The sequence below is a fragment of the Brachypodium distachyon genome, chromosome 1 (assembly GCF_000005505.3).
Source record: "Brachypodium distachyon strain Bd21 chromosome 1, Brachypodium_distachyon_v3.0, whole genome shotgun sequence".
Taxonomy (NCBI): domain Eukaryota; kingdom Viridiplantae; phylum Streptophyta; class Magnoliopsida; order Poales; family Poaceae; genus Brachypodium; species Brachypodium distachyon.
The window spans coordinates 6896253-6917221 of NC_016131.3; the positions used below are offsets into that span (position 1 = coordinate 6896253).

Below are 20969 nucleotides of genomic sequence, written 5' to 3' on the forward strand. Positions count from 1 at the left end.
ATATTCTACAAAAGTGAAAATGTAAAAGAAGGACGGAACCTAACAACAGAGCCCAGCATTCTGGGATGAGATAGGCTGCAAGTGTCATCAGCAAAAGCAACAGACATGCTGACATGAAAAGCAACAAAAGCTCACAGGCTACACAGCAAAACCAAAACGAGCTCTACGCCTCATCAAGATGACAGGTAATCCATGAAGCTTCAGTCATCCACCCAAGCGAAAGACCTGACAACCAGAGGATATCAAAGCCACCTCAAGCTTCAGTGATCCTTCGGCCCAGCGTCGTCCATCCTCTTGAGCGGCTAAAGACTTCCCCAACGACCAGCCGCATCTTCTTAGCTCCGAGCTGCAGCGCCCTTTGCACCCTTGGTTTCTGCAGATCACTCCAAAAATCAATCCAATGACAGACATAATAGATAACCCCGACGGGGTCATGAGACTGAATATTATCAAAGCAAGCACGATTTCTGGTTTTCCACAGGGATCAAAACACCGCTGCAGTGAAAATCTTTGCAACAGTTAAATCAGCTCCATGGAACTGGGAGATCCAGCCCCCAAACTGACTCAAACTAGCGGGCAAATCGTCCAAATCGAAAGCTATTTTGAAGATACCCCAAACAAAACGAGACAAAGGACATTGAAACAGCAGATGGTCGATGCTCTTGTCCAGCGCACAAAACATACAGTGGTGATCACCAGACCATCCGCGTCTCAACAGGTTATCTTTTGTCAATATCCTTCCCCACAGGACTAACCACAAGAAAATTTTAATTTTAGCAGGTAGCTTCATTTTCCACACCTGCTTATATACTTTCTTAGGCTTACTGGTTTGCAACGAATTATACATGGATTTAACAGTGAACCCATTCCCCCCCCCACCAGCCATTTAACAGAATCCCTGGATTCAGTTAATCTGGTATTGGCAATGACCTCCAACAAGCCTTTCCATTGCTCTGCTAGCTCCCCCCACAAAGTTCTTCTAAAAATCAGACACCCCCCCCCCCCCCCAAGAAGAGATCACTTTATCCACAGTGATGTTCTTGCTGAAGGCAATATTGTACAGTTTAACAAAAACCTCACATAGAGGTTTGTCACCTACCCACACATCCTCCCAGAATCGGGTCCTAGTACCAGATCCTAACACTCTTTGGCATCTTTCAAAAAACAGATCTTTCACTCCCATGAGCCCAGCCCAGAATTGAGACACACCAGAGACAAAGGAGCCTGAGTAAGAGTCTGCTTTTGTAGATACTTTTTCCTCAAAATATTTTGCCAAGCACCTTCTTCATTCTCAAGCTTCCAAAGACACTTACAAAGTAAACTAGTATTCATCACCTCCAGGTTCAAAACACCCAGCCCCCCAGATCCTTTGGTGTACAGACTGATGGCCAATTCACAAGGTGATATTTTCTATTACCTTGATCTTCCTGCCACAGTAACCTGGATCTGAAGTAATCCACTCTTTTCTCCACCCCTTTTGGCATTCTAAAGAAAGCAAGCATGTAGAAAGGGATGGAAGAAAGATAGGAGTTCATGAGGATAGTTCTTCCCCTAATGGACAAACTTTCCCTTGCCAACATTTCATTTTCTTTTCCACTTTATCCTCTAGAAATTTCCACTGTGTATTGGCAAGTCTAGACTTGTCAATAGGTATACCTAGATATTTCATGGGGAGTACTCCTGGCTGACATGTAAAAATCTCCCCATACATGTTAGCATGCTCCTCGGCTGCTCCTAAGGAGAAAACTTCACTTTTTAGAAAGTTTATTTTTAGGCCAGACATTTGTTCAAAAAGACAGAGAATGAATTTCAAATTTCTAGCATTTTTATCCCCTTCTTCCAACAAAAAGACTGTATCATCTGCATATTGGAGAATGGCAATGCCATTTTCCTGCAGATGAGGAACAATCCCTTTAATCACACCACACCTTTGCGCTTCCTTAATCAACACACTCAGAGCATCCACAACCAGGTTGAAAAGGATGGGAGACAGGGGATCCCCTTGCCTAACCCCTCTGTGGGTATTAAAGCAAGGGCCCAAACAGTCATTCATCTTAATGTTGACTTTACCACTCGTCATGATACGAAAGATCCAGTCATTCCATTTATATGAGAAGCCTTTCTTAACCAGTATGTTATACAAAAAAGCCCAGTTCACATTGTCGTAGGCTTTTTCAAAATCAATTTTGAAATGACCCCAGACAATTTTTTCCTGTTAACTTCATGAAGAACTTCATGAAGAATTAAAATGCCCTCCATTATGTTTCTATTTTTCATAAAAGCAATCCGTGACCTCTCTATGACCTCATCTGCTACCTCACAAAGTCTGTAGTTCACTCCTTTAGTCAAAATTTTCAAACTATCATCCATTAGACACATGGGTCTAAACCTTTGGATTCTATCAGCATCTTCTCCCTTAGGAAGAAGAGTAATAGTCCCAAAGTTCAGCCTCCCAATGTCCAAAGTCCCTCTAGTAAATTCATCAAACAGTCTTTTGAGGGAGCCCTTGATAATATCCTAGAAAAATTGATAAAAATCCCCAAGGAAACCATCTGGGCGTGGGGCTTTGTTATGATCTAAAGAGAAGACAATTCTCTTTATATCCTCCAAAGAAAAATCTCTAGTTATACTAAAATTGTCCTCAACAGAGATCTGATGGGGAAAGGGTAGGTCCATCCTAATTTGTGACACTTCAGAGTGGCCAAACAAGGATTTATAGAATTCTGTAGCATGAGCCAACAGATTCTGGTCACCTTGAATTACCTCATCCCTATCACAAAGCTGGAAAATTTTGTTTTCCCTTCTCCTACCACTTGCTCTGTTCATGAAATTTTTTGTATTGTTGTCCCCCAACTTCAAATCCTGACTTTTTGCCCTCTGCCACCACTTAATCTCATCTTCCTTTGCCAAGATGTTATACTGTTTTTTCAGTTCTAACTGAAAAGGCCTGACCGAAGTAGAAGCACCTCCTGCTTCAGCTAACTTATCTAAAGTGTCCAAGTTAGCCAGCAGCTCCTCTCTCATCTTCTTATTCTCACTAGCAATGTTCCTATTCCAACCTCTCAGTTTTTTCCTTAAAACCGCAAGTCTCCACACCCACTCCTCAGCTGCAGATCTGTTGCCAGCTGGCAAGTCCCATACTTCCTTAACAATTAAAGAAAGTTCAGGCCTAAGCAACCACCAGAGTTCAAACTTGAAACAAGTAGACTTAGGACAGTCACTCCCAGTGTCTAAAACCAGAGGGGTATGATCTGATCTCTCCCTAGACAGAGCAGATAGATGAACCAGAGGGAAAGCTTCTAACCAACTGGTAGTTACTAAAACTCTATCAAGTTTCCTGTAAATAGGGTTTTCATGGTCGTTGCACCATGTAAATTTCCTATTGACAAGAGGTAGATCGACTAGGTTGTAAGATTCAATGACAGCATTGAATAAAAAGCTCCATTTGTCACATTCCCCCTCATTGCTTTTCTCATCAGCTCTTCTGATCAAATTAAAATCACCACCCAAGCAGGTGGGATTGTTAATTCTAGAGCAGACCTGCGCCAATTCCCTGAGGAAATTTTCTTTCCCAGCATATTGCGCAGGTCCATAAACCACAATCAGATCCCAGATTAAAGCATTCACCCTACTCCTAATCTGGGCCAGAACAAAATGTTCACCAAATTCAACCCCACAGACTTCCGAATCCACAGTTTTCACCCCTAAAAGTATTCCCCCAGATCTACCATTAGATGGTAGCACATGCCAACTAAAATCCTGCTTGGCACCAATACTAGCCAACAGTCTCTAAAATCCTGAAGTTGAGTTTCTTGGATACCAAGAAAATCAATTTTATGTGTAGTCAGGAGCTCCCTTACAAATCTTCTTTTATCAGAAGATCCCAAGCCCCTGCAATTCCAAATGAGTCCTTTCATTTCTTCCCTCTCCTACTAACTTTCACCTGAGGTTTTACACTGACCAGATCAGGTGGTTTCGACTTATGATTTTTCCTAATGGGAGTGGAATAAGAGAGATGAATTTCATCACACCCATCCATCTCTCCCAACCCCTGATCCTCATCTGATAATAAAGAATTTAATTCTTCAAAATCTACAGAGACAGGTGTAATATGATCATTCTGATCACAATCTGCCCTCCTATTTTTTATGATGGATTCAGAGTAAATACTAACAACTAGCAGTTCACAAACCAAAGTTGTGCAAAATGAAATATGAACTGTGGAAGAGTAGAAGGAGCATCAGAACAGATTGATCAAGTCATACTCAGCAATACCAATGTCAAGACTGATTTAAATTTCCATACTTATATATGTAATAAGCAAAAATACTATTGTGCTGGATTAGTTCTTGATGCAGCTCCTTGTGAGTCAGAAGTGCACCTTTCTCCAAGCAGGGATCACATTTTCAGGCAGCATTGGTAATACTGAAAATGGGTTTCCCTTGAATAACTATCTCTGAAGTGATGTTTCTGCGTATTATAACAGCAGTGCATCACAGAAAGCATATGCTAGCGTTTCCACAATAAGAGATATCAAATAAGCAAGCGTTTGCCAATTAAATTTACTGCTAAATATCTGAAAGCTCGTAGACAAAATAAGATAAGATAATCTAGTGACTTTGTAGCCTTTTATGTGTGGGTGTTTTATCCAGTGCAGCAGACATGCTTAACTCCTTCCATAAATGGGAGGATTCTTACCATAGTACTCACACATATGCTAACTGATTCTTATTTAGCAGTAAATTTTAATTGGCAAACACTTTGCTTATTTGATATCTCTTATTGTGGACTGGTTTCTAATCTGCATCTACACAGGCCCAAAATACTTCTCTCAAAATGAAAACATGTTTGTTATGCATGTATCAAGGATCTACAGATCTCTAACACTCAGTACGGGTGGAACAGGTTAACTAACTTCGACAAAAAATATATCATGCGTATTAACATTTCCATTTCAGTGATCCTTTGGCTTGTCCTTGGGGATCTCCACGTCAGGTTTCTTGGGAGGCGGCACTGCTTCTTTGGCAGACCTGCAACATTGTTAAATTTAATGATCGAACTGCAACAAGCAGGAAGTGTACTGCTTCATAAACAACAGAAATGCATAGTGTTATTCATATGTACCAATAACTGTTAGTTTAGTAAACACAGTAACATACTTCCATATATATCCTCTTGATAATCAGGTGAAGATGGCATTGTTATAAAAAATCATCATTGGAACTCGTGATGTGCTAGGAGGAACAAGGAGGGTTTTGTTGCATGCTACTGCAAAGCTAGTCATTCCAAGAACAACTAAGACCAACTATGAGTAGCATTTTGCTACATCATACATGAACTACACGGCAATATGATAATGCCAGTTCAGATGTGCATTTACAGATTGATGCAAACGTATAAACGTAAGTAGAGTTGCTTAAATAAACATAGTGGAACCAAATTACAGTTAATCAAGTAGAGGAACAAGTCAAATATGTAAAGATTAAACTATATAAACATAGTGGCATATGGAAAGTATAAAAGAACATATACTGGTCTACATTCCTTATGCATAAAAAAGAACTAAGAAAACCCACTAACTCAGGGCCTACACATCGCGACATGCTCAACTTTAAGATAGTACAAGTACTAAGTGCAATCATATATTGCTTTCCTACACTAATTACATGCTCAATTTTTAAGTATGAAATGTGGAGTTGATTTAAAAACTTAATTATGGAAAATGAGGGGGTAGAACAAATTCCAATTGCGACCAATAGAACAGGATAACACTTTTCAGATGATAACACGGAAAATTTCTTGAAACGTAGATTCTTTATTATAATGTAATATGAGACCGAGAATTTATTTCTGTAGGTAATAGGTGTCAGCATGTATTTAGTATGATCCGATAGCTGTTACAGGAATAATATAACATTTCATCAAAATAAACTGGCCGCCCGGAATATCTCCAAGCCTTATCTAGATGAGTCCAATCGCATCTAACAGCACAAGCCAAACCAGTCACACACAAGCTGGGACCATGACAGCCTAGCTTAACTCAGCTCAAATTCGGCACAAATACCAATTGTTTAAACAATGTAATGAGAGTAACATGTTAATCATATACTAGCTATTGCCAATTAGATGGTGTGGTACAATATGTGGCACAGTTCAAAAGAAAGCATAATCTTAGAGATCATACAGCAACACTATGACCGACCATCTCTTAAAAATTCATCCTAAAAAAGCATTATGTAGAGATATTTCCACAATGGCATGGACATCATTGCTTACAGAATCATCATCATTTTGTTATGCATTTTTTTCATTATTCCCCATAGGCCGTTACCCTTTGGTACCGCAACTTCGACTATATTAGGCCAGCCAGGAAAATTTCTTGAAAGAGCATAGCTCTCCAGAAAATATTGGCGCCAACTAACCCAGGTATATTGGAAAATACACCTCACAACATCCTTCTCTTGAACCTAAGACTCTGGTTCAGAAACCTAACCCTGAACTTCTAAACTATCTTTAGGAACTTGATTTCGAATTTCAACAAAGAAGCAGATTCTTCGGAGGGACCAAGCCAAATCCACCTCATCCATCTTGGTCCCTAGGCCCTCAGAATTCAAATCCACGGATCAATCATTTTGCCTCAAGAATGTCAACAAATCATACCACTCAAAGTCACAAACGGTTGATGTAAAATGTTGAGCTCGTCTCTTCGAGCAAGTAATTTAAGATCAGACACTACGGACAACTGGATCGCTCCCAATTTTACTCTCCGATTCTAAAACGACACCTAAGCCTAAGCCTAGACAGCAAACCCTTATATAGATGTGACGCGTGCTAAAATTAGCATCAAACTGAACCCTACTTAGAAAAGTACAGTTAGCGGGGAAGTAAGTGATTGTTGGCGGCGTTACTTGGATGCGGCGGAGGCCGTGTCCTCCTCGAGCCACTGTCGGATTTGGCGGGCGTTGCGGCGGAAGACGGCGCCGGACTTGCGGACGTCGGTGGTGAAGAGGAGCACCGCAGCGCCCACCGCCACCACCGTCACGATGAAGTTGGTGAGCGCCATCTCCGTTTCCCTATCTCTCGCTCTACCGTCGGTCGGGGTGTCGTGGCGGCGGCCGGACCGGAGCCGCCTTTTTGCCTGAGCTTCGTGGATCGTGGCGAAAACCTCGGGATCTCGAATCAATCTTCAGATTCCTGGAATTGTTAGTTCTGCGAGTGTAACCGGGCTGGGCCAAGTTTTGTGGACCGAAGGGTCTTTAGTGGGCCGTTTTCTCCGCTACAACTCGTGCCCAGTTAGTTCACTTGGATGCTGAGCAATATGGGCTCTGAATATCGAAGTTTTTTTTTTGAGCAAACTGAATATCGAAGTTGAATCGGCCTATTACGCTCGTGCCGTTTCCGAAATACACGCTGGGCCAAAACGTTTTGTATGATTTTGGATCTAGTTTTCCTCGTAAACTTGGTCAATAGTTTCCAAAAAAAAAAAGTACACTAGGTCAATCTTCTTCTAAATGAAAGTGCGGTAACACCATGCCCTCTGACAAGGTTCAGTCAAAAACAAAAAGAGTGCACCTGGCTATAATAAGCTGTCCATCTCAGTGTGTGGTAATGTTCTTTGTTCCTGCACTTTGCTCGGTCTAGAGTGAAGAAAGCTTCCATCAAAAGGCATGGTTGAAACCTCCTCGGGATATTATAAAACTTAATATGCTCCTCTTGATCAAGAAACGTTGGATGGTACAATTGGGGCTGTTCTTCGTAATCACAAGGGGGAGTTTGTTGCAGCGGCAAACCATAAAATCACTTGCTTTCCGACGGTCCCAGTGGCAGTGGCTGAGGACATGGCTCTTCGCCTTGGTCTCGAGCTAGCCCGTACAGCAGGATACAATTGCCTTCTGATAGCATGGAGGTTATTGACACTTTGAACCAAAGAGATAGATCAACAGGACTTGGAACTGCGGTGTTTTGACGACTTTTTTTATCTTACTCCTGATTGTGTCAAGATCTCCTCTGCTCATTGTCCCCATGAAGCAAATATGGTAGCGCATGAACTAGCTCAGCTAGCTAGATTTTCTCCTCCTCTTATTTGGCTAGAAAATTTTCATGATAGTATTGTACCTCTCCTCCTCCGAGAAGTAACCATGATAGCACATGAATAAAGAGGTGCTTTACTTGGTCAAGAAAAAAAAATGTTCTTTGTTCCTGCTCGTGAATGTACTCTGGTATCAGTTGATTAGTGATATATTTTCATCATGATGATGATTAATTGGGTGAGGATTTTTACGGTACCCCGGTACTCCCGTGAAGAAGGTGGGAGTGCCACTCAAATCTGACCATTCGATTAAAAGGGTAGTTTAGTAATTTCTTTGTCTATCGTGTGACCCGTAACTAATCCCGATGAAAGCGCATCTCTCAACAGAATCCCTCACGCAGGCCAGATCTTCGTCAATCTTGTTTTCCTTGCACGCGCGTTCTATCGCAAGTTCTCGCCGGCACCGTCTTGTTCGCTGTTGCATCATTGGCCTCGCATCGCAATAGCGCCGCCGGCCCGGCCACTAATCATCGAGCCACTTTCTTCGTTAATCCATCCCTTCCTAACTACTAGCTGGTCACTCATCCTTCCGGTGCATGCAGAAAATGGTCGCCGGCGGCACCTTCCATGAGTAATTAACGAGGATCAAGTGGAATCGCTTTTCTGGAGCAACCTGCAGGAATTATGGAGCACCTTCCATACGTGCTGAATGTATGGATAGTGTTATGGGCATCTTGCCTCTAATTGACTTTCAGATTACGTGTTTACCCCTAAATCCAATGTACTTCCTGATTTTTTGACATGGTACTCTATCCTACTCACGTGGAGTACCAGTTGAGATTATCCATCCGATTGAAGAAAATGAAAGGCCCATATTAATTTCGGGGTATTGTAAAAGATATTATTAATTTTCTCTGTTTACTCCCAACCATATACCGTTGCGTCGACCACTTATTGATTTGGATACATTATATCGTCAAAAAGGAGATGATTGGATATAACCAAATCGATGCGATCGACAACCAATTCGTATCATTCACCGTTGAGTTGACCGATGTGCCCCTCACGGTTGCTCGATCGACCCGTGTTAGCATTTGTCGGGCTACACCGTCTTGCTGGAAACTATACAGATAGCAAGATCAGACCATGCATCCGTGCCAATTGGGCGGCTGTACCTGACCTGTGCATACTCTCCAACATTGGGATTTGAAAGAAATTTCTTCTTCATAATAATTCATAGACAAGACCCTAAAGAAGCACACTGATGCACGTCTGCCTGACTGGATCATGCTAAGAACAGGTAGTAGCATCTTTCCCCGCAATCCAAACCCCTACCTGTAGCATATAAAAAGCCGACCATTTCTATTTATAATTCTGTTGGTACCAGCATGTGTATGTGCACTTGGCATTAGTATAAGAAATCGTACAATCGGATTGGTTGAACAATCTCCACCTATCCTTTAACTACGTGTCCTTATTTATCTGTTCGGATCATGCTGATGTGCCCACGATTGATTCTTAAACCAGCACATTATCAATCGATTTGTCGTGCATGGCACTGTCCGTTTTTTTTTTCTCGTGCTCCCTCTGACTCAAATTTTCCCAAATATGGATGTATCCATATCCAAAAAACGTCTAGATACATATAATATTTCGTCACTTAATATGAGACCAAGGGAGTACCAATTATCGCCAGACGCCAGGTGATTCCACACATTGGTCGTAATTGGTCGAATTGGCGCCTCAGATATTCGATTGCTAATTATCCGTCGATACGTTAACCAAGTATCTAGGCTTCAGAATTTTCCGTCCATGTCAAGCTCCTGTGGCGCCTTAAATTTCTGGAAACGTGACCATCCTATGCTAAGCTAAAGATTCGTCGAGGAAGGCGGCCATATGGGCTATCCGAATCGAGCATGTTTAGTTTCACGTACTGTTATGGAAGAATCCCAAGCAGGGGCGCATTGATTTGTACCATGCGTACATTCAGACACAGTGTGCTCATGTCTAGCATGGGGCTCCGCTATAACAACAAGATCTTCGAGATCAATAGGACAGCTACAAAATACATCAGTAGGGCGCTGATCTTAGGATTTTTGTTTCTGACGAACGTTCGTGCTTGTGTCTTATCGTGCGAATGTCGTCCGAGGACCAAATCCGCGGCGGCGAACCAGAGGAGGAAAGGAGAGAAGTCACGCGACCATAGGAGCAAAGAAAGGATCAGATCAGAGCATCCAGTGAATAGGGGTTGTTGGAAATGCAGCTAGCTTATTACTGTTAGCATAGTTTAAGCTATCTCCAGCTCTCTGGAAATAAAATGTCGACGACGGCCGATACTTTTCCGAGAAACAGGTCATCGAACCCCCATTGTCTACCAATTCCCGTGTACTGTCGCCTAGCTATAGAGCAGCTACCTAAATCTCCCGCCAGCTGACCTAACAGATCACGCTTCACAAGCAACGACACGATGCAGCAAAGCAAGCCAGAAGCGGTCAACAATCCGCTCGTCGCCCCGGCCAATTAACGCGTTCAACCCCAGCACAAGCACTATGTTTCAGACCGAAAAGGCGAGAACTTGACGCACGTTTGGCGCGTGCGTGCTCCCTGCCGGCCGGCCGGTCAGAACTCAGAAGCATGACACATTGGCAGTGACGACATAGACAGATCAGGGAGCTCAGGCCGGCAGAGCACGTATTGGTTATAGCCTTAGCTAAGCTCCATCGCTAGCCGCCGCGCTAAATCGTCAACCGGCACAACCACCACTCTGTCTCTAGCTTAGCTACCGGTTACCGGAGGAGCTAGCTAGCTAGCTCTTGCTTGCTTACGTCCTCTGGCTCTCGCAATTTGCATTTGTATTTTCGGCTGCGTGGTGCATGCTTGCTTCCTTCGCAGCACGGACATTGACGTCTCAACCATCTCCTTCCCGTTTTTTCTCTTCGGCTTACGCGCGCTCTGCCGCCTATTAATTCAGCTCCTAGCTCGCTCCATTGTCAATCGGTCCAAGTTTTTGATCGCTTGAGTTTACACTGGCAGGAGTTTGTTTCGGTCAAAGTTCCATTGGCTATATATAAGATGGTGAGGTAAATTTGCCTCAGGGGGGTGTTGGTCGTCGATCGCCTCCGGCTCCAAGGATTACTATACTGGCTGGGAGAGTGCGATGTTGGCACGGTTCAATCAAATCGGGTGGTCTCTGCATGCACTGGCTTGCGAGCAAGCTGCGATGATGTTTCGCTCCATCTGATTGAGCCGTGCCAATATCGCAAGCTTCTTTGCCTAGCAACCTGTACCGTGAGAATCCAACGCTTGTTTGTTAAGGTATGGTCCTTTTCGGGGGGAATTCGTGTTGTCTTCTTACACTCTTTTAGTTAAGTCCAAGTTTTTCAGTTGCGGGCTTCTGTTTCATGATCAATCTTGAGTTTCCACGCTTACCGGAAATCCCTATCCTGGACTCTCTCTATCACTTCTCCTTTCTTTCTTCTCCACCCTTCAAGTTCAATTTCCTTGCTTTCCAATTCGAGATATCAGGTTACAAAACCTTTTAGTCCAGCATTTCAATTTTTCACTCCAAAAGTTCCATACTCGTAGCAAGAATCACGCTTCCACGTGGGACAACCTACTTGCCTGGTGTCGTCATATTTCACCTTCAAACATTTCAGACGACTTCATGAAAAGAAAAAAAACCGTGTGGACGCCAACTGGTTGAAGTTCAAAAAACTGAAGTTTTAGAAGTAACTTACATGTATGAGAAGAACCACCTGCACTGCACACTTTCTCCTTCGCTAAAATGCATTGTAACTTTTGCGCAAATAAAATAAAATAAAATAAAATATGCATGGTAACTCCTTTCTGCGTGAATTTAGCTGATTTCAAGAAAAAATTATAGTGTCGACATGAGATTCAAATCCTAACAATGAAACATTTATGACATTGAAACTATCCATTTTCATGTGACACCCATGTATGAAAAGGTTGGACTAAAAGTCTTCTAGGATTAAATCAAATTCAAATATTATTTGAATCAAAATCAATTTTTGGGATGGTTTTGCATGCGACTTTCCACATGGTTGGTTTCGCTCCCCTCTCGGAGTTGCGTTGGCACTCTCCAAGGCTCTCTTCTCCTCCAGAATCTGTTGCATGAACCGACACTTCTCGAGGAGTAACCCCCACAAGAATCCTGAGGATTGACGTCATGCCGGACATGCTCTTAGTGGATGACAACATGACAAGTTAGATGCAAAACCACTCCATTTGGCAGCAATACCGCTTAATGGATCGAGTGTCCAGAAGTACATAGTTTCCACGGTTGAGAGACAAAATATGTACAGCAAGAAGAAACGATAAGCGACCAAATGTATACTTTTGGTGGAGATCCGACTGATCGAAGATGCGCCAGCAGCTGGTCCATATACTGAAGAGGACGAGGAGGAAGATAATGAGTGAAGACATGGTTGGTGTCTTTCTGACAAGCTATTTTGCTAAGTTCTAACTGATCCAGCGGCCCTGATATCCGTCTGAAAAAACAAACCTCCCGGTTGCATGTGTGTATTCTTGATCCCATTAGGCGACAAGTGTGTGCCGAAGACTCTATGGTTTTTTTTTCTGTTTTTGGGTGAACCTTTTGAACTCGGGTCTGTTCCATTATCTCTGATAGTGGAACCCGCCATTAGGTCGCATGGAAAAATGTATACTTTTGTGATAGTCGGGTGACAAAAAAATGCTTCTTGTGAGGGACAACACCAAAGTAAAAGGGTGTTGATAGACTAATGTGTAAATGTTCGTTTTGTGTGCACTCCGTCCTTGGTAGAGAAGGCTGAAGTATACCGAGAAGAGAGACACATCGATGTTTTCAAGCACGTCTGGTCGCCTCGCGAAGCGTGGCTTGCCGGCACCTTGGTTAGGAAGCGTCGAGAGGACACAAATCTCTATGACTCTTGCCCGCTCAAGACTCAGTTCCTTGGAGGGGACGTTCCCGAGACCCGACCGATGTCTCAATGAGAGAAGGAGCAAGCCAACGGATGTCAACTAGAGGGTACCCTTCCCGATACCCGATCAGGTCTCAACATGACCTTCCTAGATGAACACCACATTTGTTATTACTGAGATGTTATGTTGATCTGCTTGTGCTCAAAATAAAAACACCAAAAGTGATTTGCAAATCCAAGCTTAGGGAAGTCTACATGTTAACTATGCTTCGTATTTTTTTTATAGGTTTGTGCATTAGTATGTTAATTAACTATGATTTGTATTAATTTTTATAGGTCTGCGCATGAGTACATTAGGGTGTTTTCAGCTATAATGACATGGATGGCATGTAAAGCCATGTGGTGGTGGATTCCTTTCCCTCCACTCGCCGATGGGATAGACCATGCCACGTTGGGCATCAAAGAACCGCTATAAACATGTGAGAGACCGTTGATGTTCGGTTTCAACAGTTTGGAACGAAAAGTATACGAGTAAATTGAGAGACAATTTACGTATTTTTGGCAAGTTGAGAGTTTAAAAACGATAGGAGTGTGTATGAACGCCGGTTATACAATGGGAAAAAAATTCAATCACATGAGTGTCGAAACAAGGAGGGCCTACAGTGCATCATCGAGCTGATGTGAGTCACACGGCCGGGTGTCCAAATAATTTTTGTTTTGTCCAATGCAGTACAGCCATCGATGCTACACAAATACGCCTGCGCATCCGGAAGCGCCAGGTTCCCCTGTTGCTATGCACACATCTCCCAAGATATACTATGTGGCGCACTGGCGACCACATTAAGAATATCACATCACAAGCATCCACCATGCAAACACTGAAACACATAGGCTCACACTATCACTACATTAATTTGTTTCTTACGAACGCATGCAAGCAGTTCCAGGCACCAAGAACACAACAGTGATAGATATCAGATCACAACACAACACTAACGGAACAAGGCACACAGCATGAGTGAGCTACATCGTACAAGTACTACTTCCAAGTCTCTAACTTCGCTCCGGCTCCGGCGCCGGCGGGCAACCGCTGCCTCAAACGCAAGAGGCAGACAACCACCAGTGTACCAATTAACCTGACGAGTACCTAAGCTAGTAGGGGCTCTCGCCCTTCACGTTGCCGTGCGGGTCGTAGAGGCAGAGCGTGAGCGTGGCGCCGGTGCCGCATGTGGCCTGCGCGCACCCGACGTCCGTGGTGCGGCGCCACACCACCTGCGTGTACGTCCCGCACTGCTGGCCCGCGGCGCAGCTGTTGTTGGCGTGCGTGTAGTACCGGGCCTGGGCCACCCACGAGCCCACCACCTCGCCGGGCCGCGCACGGTAGCTGGCCCACCCTTGGTTTGCGCCGTAGGCGCTCGCGCCCATGTCCGCGAACGCGCACCCGCTCTGCCGCTGCTGCTGGGACGTCGTCTTCGCCGCGGCAGAAGCCAGCCCCGCGCTCCACCGCAGCGCGGCCACGCCCACCTCCGCGCGCGCCTTGTTGTGCGGCGCCAGGAACTCGTCGGATTCGGGAGGCGCTGTGGTCGTCGCCTTGGACGCCGGAGGTGGTGGTGCCGGCACCGGCGCTGGAGGAGCCTTGCTGGTAGTGGCCGTGGGCTGGACGCGCGAGCCGTGTGCTGGTGGTGCGAGGCAGAGCGCGAGGAGCAGGAGGGAGCACGCCATGGGCGCTGTTGGCGCGGGGTGGCGGCGCTGGGGAGCCATGAGATCTGGAGTAGGTGAGCCGAGTAATGGCGAAGCACTCAAGACTCAAGAGTGAGTAAGTGCAGTCACTGACTCGGGTGTGTGCGCGCGCGCGAGGGAGTTGTCGCTAGCGAGTTAAGAAAGCCCCAGCAGCAAACCCGGCAGCGAGCGATGGCTACGCGGCAGTCGGATCGCGTGGCTTGCAAGTGGAGCGCGGAACCTGGCGAGATCCCATGGAGTTGTTTGGCGTGAGTCAATGGATCAGAGGCCGCGTCCAGTATCTCTGATTCGATCTCGAGATCCAGATCAACACGACGTTCTGCGACTAGGACGGACGCAACGCATGTTGGCCGGTGCGGAACGCGGGCAACGTACGGCTGGCTGCTTGAGCGGTGGGAACTTGGAACGCGGCGTCGGGGTCGACGCAGGGGCACGGATAAAATCAGTAGTCACCAAAGGGGCACCAAGACGAATCAGTGCACTGCCCAGTGGTAGCACCGTTGGGTTGGATTTCAAGACAACTTCAATAGCCAGCGATAGCAATCAGCTTTCTTCAGAGTTCAGGCCTGACCCGCGTATGAATTACACCACACTTCACATTGGAAGATAGACCTTAGACTAATTCCATACAAATACAGAATCTGCAAGAGGCGAACATACAATATACCCTATTAAACCAGCCGTCAGGTTTGATGCGCAATCAGACGAAAATGCAATGCATGAAAACAAGCCACTGAAGAAGATCAGGCGGCCTGTACATACCAACAACATGAAACAGTGTATCACTGGCAAGAACCCCACCCAGCTAAGTGTCTCACGAACTCACAATCAGATACCTATGAATAGAGTACATATAAGGCATAGCTAGAAAATAAATCGAGCAACACTATGTTCGACTGCGCTAGCACAACTAAGCTCAGCACCAGAAAATAACCTTCTTCAGGAGGCAGATTTTAACTACTACTAGAAACACTATCACACCATCTTCACCGCTGCAGAACCGGAGGCTTCTGGAGGAGGCGGCGGCGAATACTGGAGCCAGTCTTTTGTACAGAAAAGTGCCTCCACGGTTTCGGGACGCAGTGAACTTCTGTAGTCATCAAGCATCCGACTTCCGGTTGTTGCCGCTGAAAATATGGAGCTACCCCTACTCACCATGGACATAGGGATGGCCAAGATATCACGGGCCATCTTCGACAGTGTTGGAAACTTAAGCGTGTTAAGCTTCCACCAGTCCAGAATTTCAAAATCTTGGATACGAGGCGTCAGGGCTTCTTCTAAGTACTGCTCCAGCTCAGATTTTGAGGGCTGGCTTACTGCTATCTCTGAAAGATATTTGTCGAAGTCTAGAAGTCCATCCCCAGCAGATGGTAGGGTTACTGTATTATTATTCTGACTGGCATGCACATTTTTATTAGCTTCCCCTTGCTCAACATAGGCTGGCGTCAAGGTGAGGGGCTGTGCAACATACTCCTTGTAAATCTCATGAATAGCATCATCCACCACCTTAACATACTTCGCTGCCTCCATGCCATAAATTTTGGAGTAACTGAACTCAACAAGTTTCATCTTGAAACGAGGGTCCATGACAACAGCAATGGCTAGAACAAGGTTGCAATCCTTCCAGTACTTGTCAAATCTCTCATGCATTTCTTTGGCGATGCTACTAAAAACTGGATCTTCATGAGCTATGGCATTTGAAAGTTCTAGCTGAAGTTTCCACGCCTCATGGAAGAATAAGTTAGAAGTTGGATTTGCAGCTGCCATGATGCTATGTGCAGAATCATAGAGAAACTTCAAATAGTAGCAGGCAGCGTCCACCTTCTTCCAGTCCTCCGCAGAAGGGGACTCATTGTAGTTATCATCACATGTCTCCATTGTGGTGAATGCCTGACTATAATCCAAGGCAGCAAGCAGCATAAGGTAAGTGGTATTCCATTCTGTTGTAATATCAAGGCACAGGGTCTTGGTGCCGGGAATCTCCAGCTGCAGAGCAATCTCAGCAAACCTCACTTCACGGGCGTTAGAACCTTTTATGAACTTTATGCTTTCGCGGATATTATAGATCACACCATGAATTGAAGCAATGACATCATGTGCAACTGCATTCAGGATATTGGCATAGCACCTCACAACAAAAAGCTGGCCCTTAAGCACGAGGTTCTCCTTATTGGAGAGATAATCTCTCAGATTCGCACTGTAGATATCATGTGATGAGCAATCATTATCCAGTGTGATGGTGAATAGTTTTTCCTTCATACTCCAATCCGTAAGGCACGAGCTAATAGCTTCACTAAGTGCATTTTCTGAATGAGGAGAAGACACCATCCTGAAGTTAAGCATTCTTCGATGCACTTTCCACTCTGTGTCAACGAACTGCCCTGCAAGTGAAACATAGCCAAGAGTCTGACTAGTTGTCCACAATCCTATGGTGAGGCTGATCCTTCCAGCCATAGTGCTCAATGCTTGCAGTAAGTTGTGTTTTTCTTTGCGATAAACAGCATACACCTCTTCCTCCATTGTATCAACACCCGCAACCCTGAAACGCGGCTGTAGGCTCTCTGTAAAGGCAGTAAAGGCTGGCTGTTGAACAATATGAAGTGGGTAGTCATGCAAAATGATGAGCTTCGCCAGATAAGAGCTGCTACGGTCTTGATCAAATGTAGCATTTGCAAAGCCAGTATATCTGTAGCGTCTCTTAGAAGGCCGTTCTACAGTACCCTCACCATCATTGTCAGTCACTCCTCCAGCTAAAGGCAATGCCGATTTCCTATTTTGGTTCTTTATAGTAGGACATGAGCCAAGCGTGATGTGCCTCTTGAGATGGCTAGTACCTGCAATTTTTGTCCCAGAACTGTATGCAAATGTTGCATTGCATAAATTGCAGCATGCTCGTTGGCATGCCTTTTCCCCAGGCACAGGTTCAATAGTGAAGTGCTCCCATACTAGTGACCTCTTTCTCCGGCGTCTTGATAGGGCTGGTGGGGTCACCTCACTGACCAACTCATTACCATGGACCATCTCATCACCATTGACCATGTCGTTAACTTGAACCATGTCATCACCATGGATCAAGTCATGAACTTGAATCATATCATTACCGTGGACCATCTCATTACCATCCATCATCTCATCATCATGGACCATCCCACTCCCTTCAACCATCTCGTCACCATGGATCATCTCACTGCCATGAACAATTTCATTGCCATGTATCATCTCATTACCAACACCCATCTCACTGTCATGAACCATTGTATTGTCATTGCCGTTTGGCTCACCCATCCTGAGAAGATTATCTGATGAAACCAAAAGCCTGACAATTTGGAATGATTGATCAAATAAAATCATGTCAGACATAATCTAGTCAAAACAGAACACTTGGATAATTTCATAAATGAAGCTCAAAGAAACTTCATAAAAAGGCACATCACAGAGAGACAAAAGAAATCTTGCATGATTTCACTACTATAGGATTTTGTTGCTAGATCACTCCCAATGCAACAAAAATATTTTCCCAGATGAAACTACAAATCACTACATCAAATTTGAATGTTTGAAACTTCAGGTAAGCAGATTTTTCGAAAGATGGCAAGTTTATCATATAATGACGACATCATCAATCATCAGGACAATGTGATCTGAAAAAAATGAGTCCAAGAGTAATGATTGTGGTCTTGTGGATATGGATATATTGCTGGCAATATTCCAGCAAGTATGAATATATCATGAAACAATCTGTGAAAAGTGGATCTTTCAAAAGCCAGGAAAAAAGTGGAAGCGGATAATTCAATTTGCTAAACAATGGTAACAGAAAACAAGAAGATCAAAGTTATCTGAATTGCTAACACACAATCACCTGGCAACCCTTTAAGTCAAACATCTAAACCTATGATTTACTTTAAGATTAGACCTATGCAGTAGGCATTGGCTAAATTGGCCGAGATTGACTGTAACACTAAAGAACTCCAGTTCCATGTGCAGTAGGCATTTGCTAAAGTAGAAGGGAAAAAAAGCCTGGCCCTGATTGGGTAACTCAATGGCACCTGCTAATAAGTTGCAAAAAAAAAAAATAACTCCACCCTGCCTAACATAGGTTCCTATGCACGTTCCTGGGAACAAGCTAAGCTTTTGGCCAGAACTAGTGAATAATAGTGTGCAGCACCCAAGGGCTGATAGCAACCTAATGCAAGAAACCTAGCTGGCCTACGCAAAAAGATATACAGGGATGGCGTGAGCATAAAACAATTATATCTTCAGACTTAAGTGAAACAATATTCCTGCAGAATTACAGCTTCTAGGAGAAGCCACAAACAAAAAATCAACCTCAAAATTACAGAACAAGAGTGTCCCACAAAGCAAATAATTTTTGCCATACCATACTACCAGAGCCTATCATGCCAGCCATGAAGACGAGATTTTTTTTACACAATCATGGCTAAACTCTGACATGACTAAACACCTTTGCAAATACAAGCTACAAACACCACCTATGCTATGACTGAGTAGCTGTTTGGTATCATCGCGACCTACGAATCATCTCCAATTCAGAATATCACCCACCCTTAGCTCGCAGAAAACAAATGAACAAGACAACAACTGACAACATAGCCCACATATGACCGATTCATGCATCCAGGGACCCAAGCCCCCCCCAATAAACTTTCTGAATCTAAACTTCCATACGAACCCATCCTGTAAACTCCATACAGGCGAGCATGCGAACTCGAAAAGTAAACGCGGCCAGATCTAGACATGTCGAGCAATTCAATCCACGAAACTACGAGCAGCAGAGACAGGGCCACAGCCCACAGCGGGAGGCGTATTAGCGGTAAGAGAAGGAGGGAGGAGGGGATTTAGAGTTTGGGGGGCTTACGGAGGGGAGAGGCGGAGAGGCGCGGTGATCCAACTCGGGGCGGGCGGTGCAGGGAGGGCTCGGCCCAAGAAGGACGAAGGCCGGGCAAACCCTAGATCTGGGAGAACAGGGACGCGAGGAGGGGGAGAGGCGGAAAATTTTGGTGGGTGTACGGGAAACGGAAAAACGGGGGCTGGGATTTAATGGGCTCGCAGCCCACGGCTACGGGCCTGCCGAGCTGACACAGGGGTGAGGCTGCGCGGGGGCCAGGGTGGGGTTTCTCCGCGTGGACCGTCTATTTTTGGGCGCTTTTGTCTCTGAGGTGCTGTTTGTTTCGGCTCGAAATTGTATATTGGACTTGCTCCCACGCAGCCACGTGCTTCGTCAGCAGGAATCGTCTTTGGGTCTGGGCCTTTTCCTAAAGTGTAGTCTTGGTTTCTAGGGTTTTCATCTGGACCGTCCGATCCTTCTCCCGTGTCTGCGTTTGGGTTGAGATGGCCCGGTTCCGGCCAGAGTCATTGATAGGGAGATAACTATCTTAATAATTTTCGCTCAAAAAAAAGCTATCTTAATAATTCGCTAAAAAAAAGCTATCTTAATAATGCGGCATATTTACGACTCGAGTGAATGAAAAAAATCATAAATTTAGTTTTGCTGACAATTTTCCTCGTTTTGAATCGTGGGGTCTTCTTCCATATTTTTTTTTCATCATAAATCATGAGACTAAAATCTGAGTAAAGAGGGGTAGATTGCATTAGTTCTCTAATCATAATGCTTATTTACAGCCTCTAATCATACACCTAAACCTACCTAGGGACTAAGATGTCCTTTCATCTATGATAGTATTATTTTCTATGCAATCCTTTGTGCTGATACATGAGTTCACGCAGATGTCAGGGTATCACATAGGGGGTTGTATCGTCTTGTTACGAAAGATGCAGGCGATGCAAAAGCGAGAGAAACAGCTTCCAAGGCTCCAAATTATCGGTGTAGAGTAAGAGCAACTATAGCAGATACCAAATAGAACCTAAATCCCAACAATAGCCGCTTTACGGTTTCAGAGGCAAAAAAGGGGTCCGAATAGATACCGAAAACGGTCCCTGGTCTGAAAAAAGTTTTGGGGGATCCGATCTTCAGGACGAAAAATCCCAATATACGCGGTGTGTAGATTAGATGGACGTGGAACCGAAACACAGCTGCACGCGTTGGCGGGAGAGAAATTTGCACTGCGCGCGGGAGCTCCAACCACCTGGCATCGCCGTCGCCGATCTACTCGCCTGAGCTCCTTCTGGCTTAGCACCGCCCCATAAAGTTCGGCATGGAGTACCCCCAAAGCGTCCTACAGCGGTTCGACGGCGGTTCCCGGTGACGCCTACTCTCCCGCGGGTCATCTTCATCCCGCGGCACCTTCCCCCGCATCCGT

General features: G+C 44.7%; 3 protein-coding genes and 1 non-coding gene across 4 annotated transcripts; 1 reads left to right on the top strand and 3 right to left on the bottom strand.

The window, feature by feature from the left end:
• Positions 1-4265: 4265 nt before the first annotated feature.
• LOC100837829 lies at positions 4266-7206 on the bottom strand. Its single transcript, XM_003560109.3, has 2 exons — positions 6909-7206; positions 4266-5030 (listed from the first exon to the last, which is right to left on the bottom strand). Exons 1-2 carry the CDS (start codon positions 7061-7063, stop codon positions 4955-4957), a joined length of 231 nt encoding a protein of 76 aa, XP_003560157.1. The 5' UTR covers positions 7064-7206; the 3' UTR covers positions 4266-4954.
• A 3948-nt stretch (positions 7207-11154) lies between these two features.
• On the top strand, positions 11155-11318 carry MIR171B (microRNA MIR171b). The gene has a single exon (NR_126860.1). It is a non-coding gene; the product is annotated as a microRNA MIR171b (primary transcript).
• Positions 11319-13765: 2447 nt separating this feature from the next.
• Positions 13766-15092, bottom strand: LOC100839558 (STS14 protein). Its single transcript, XM_003559412.4, has one exon. The coding sequence runs from the start codon at positions 14710-14712 to the stop codon at positions 14104-14106; it is 609 nt and encodes a 202-aa protein (XP_003559460.2). The 5' UTR covers positions 14713-15092; the 3' UTR covers positions 13766-14103.
• A 247-nt stretch (positions 15093-15339) lies between these two features.
• LOC104582479 (zinc finger BED domain-containing protein RICESLEEPER 2) lies at positions 15340-19726 on the bottom strand. The gene is made up of 2 exons (XM_010232097.3): positions 19568-19726; positions 15340-18007 (listed from the first exon to the last, which is right to left on the bottom strand). The coding sequence occupies exon 2, from the start codon at positions 17974-17976 to the stop codon at positions 15667-15669; it is 2310 nt and encodes a 769-aa protein (XP_010230399.1). The 5' UTR covers positions 17977-18007; positions 19568-19726; the 3' UTR covers positions 15340-15666.
• Between the last annotated feature and the right edge of the window lie 1243 nt (positions 19727-20969).

Bases quoted from the DNA above. Each gene is read 5' to 3' on its own strand.
- LOC100837829 (XM_003560109.3), bottom strand. From the start codon at position 7,063: ATGGCGCTCACCAACTTCATCGTGACGGTGGTGGCGGTGGGCGCTGCG. The intron at 5,031-6,908 runs GTAACGCCGCCA...ACAATGTTGCAG, and splicing joins ACGGCCTCCGCCGCATCCAA to GTCTGCCAAAGAAGCAGTGC.
- LOC104582479 (XM_010232097.3), bottom strand. From the start codon at position 17,976: ATGGGTGAGCCAAACGGCAATGACAATACAATGGTTCATGACAGTGAG.
- LOC100839558 (XM_003559412.4), bottom strand. From the start codon at position 14,712: ATGGCTCCCCAGCGCCGCCACCCCGCGCCAACAGCGCCCATGGCGTGC.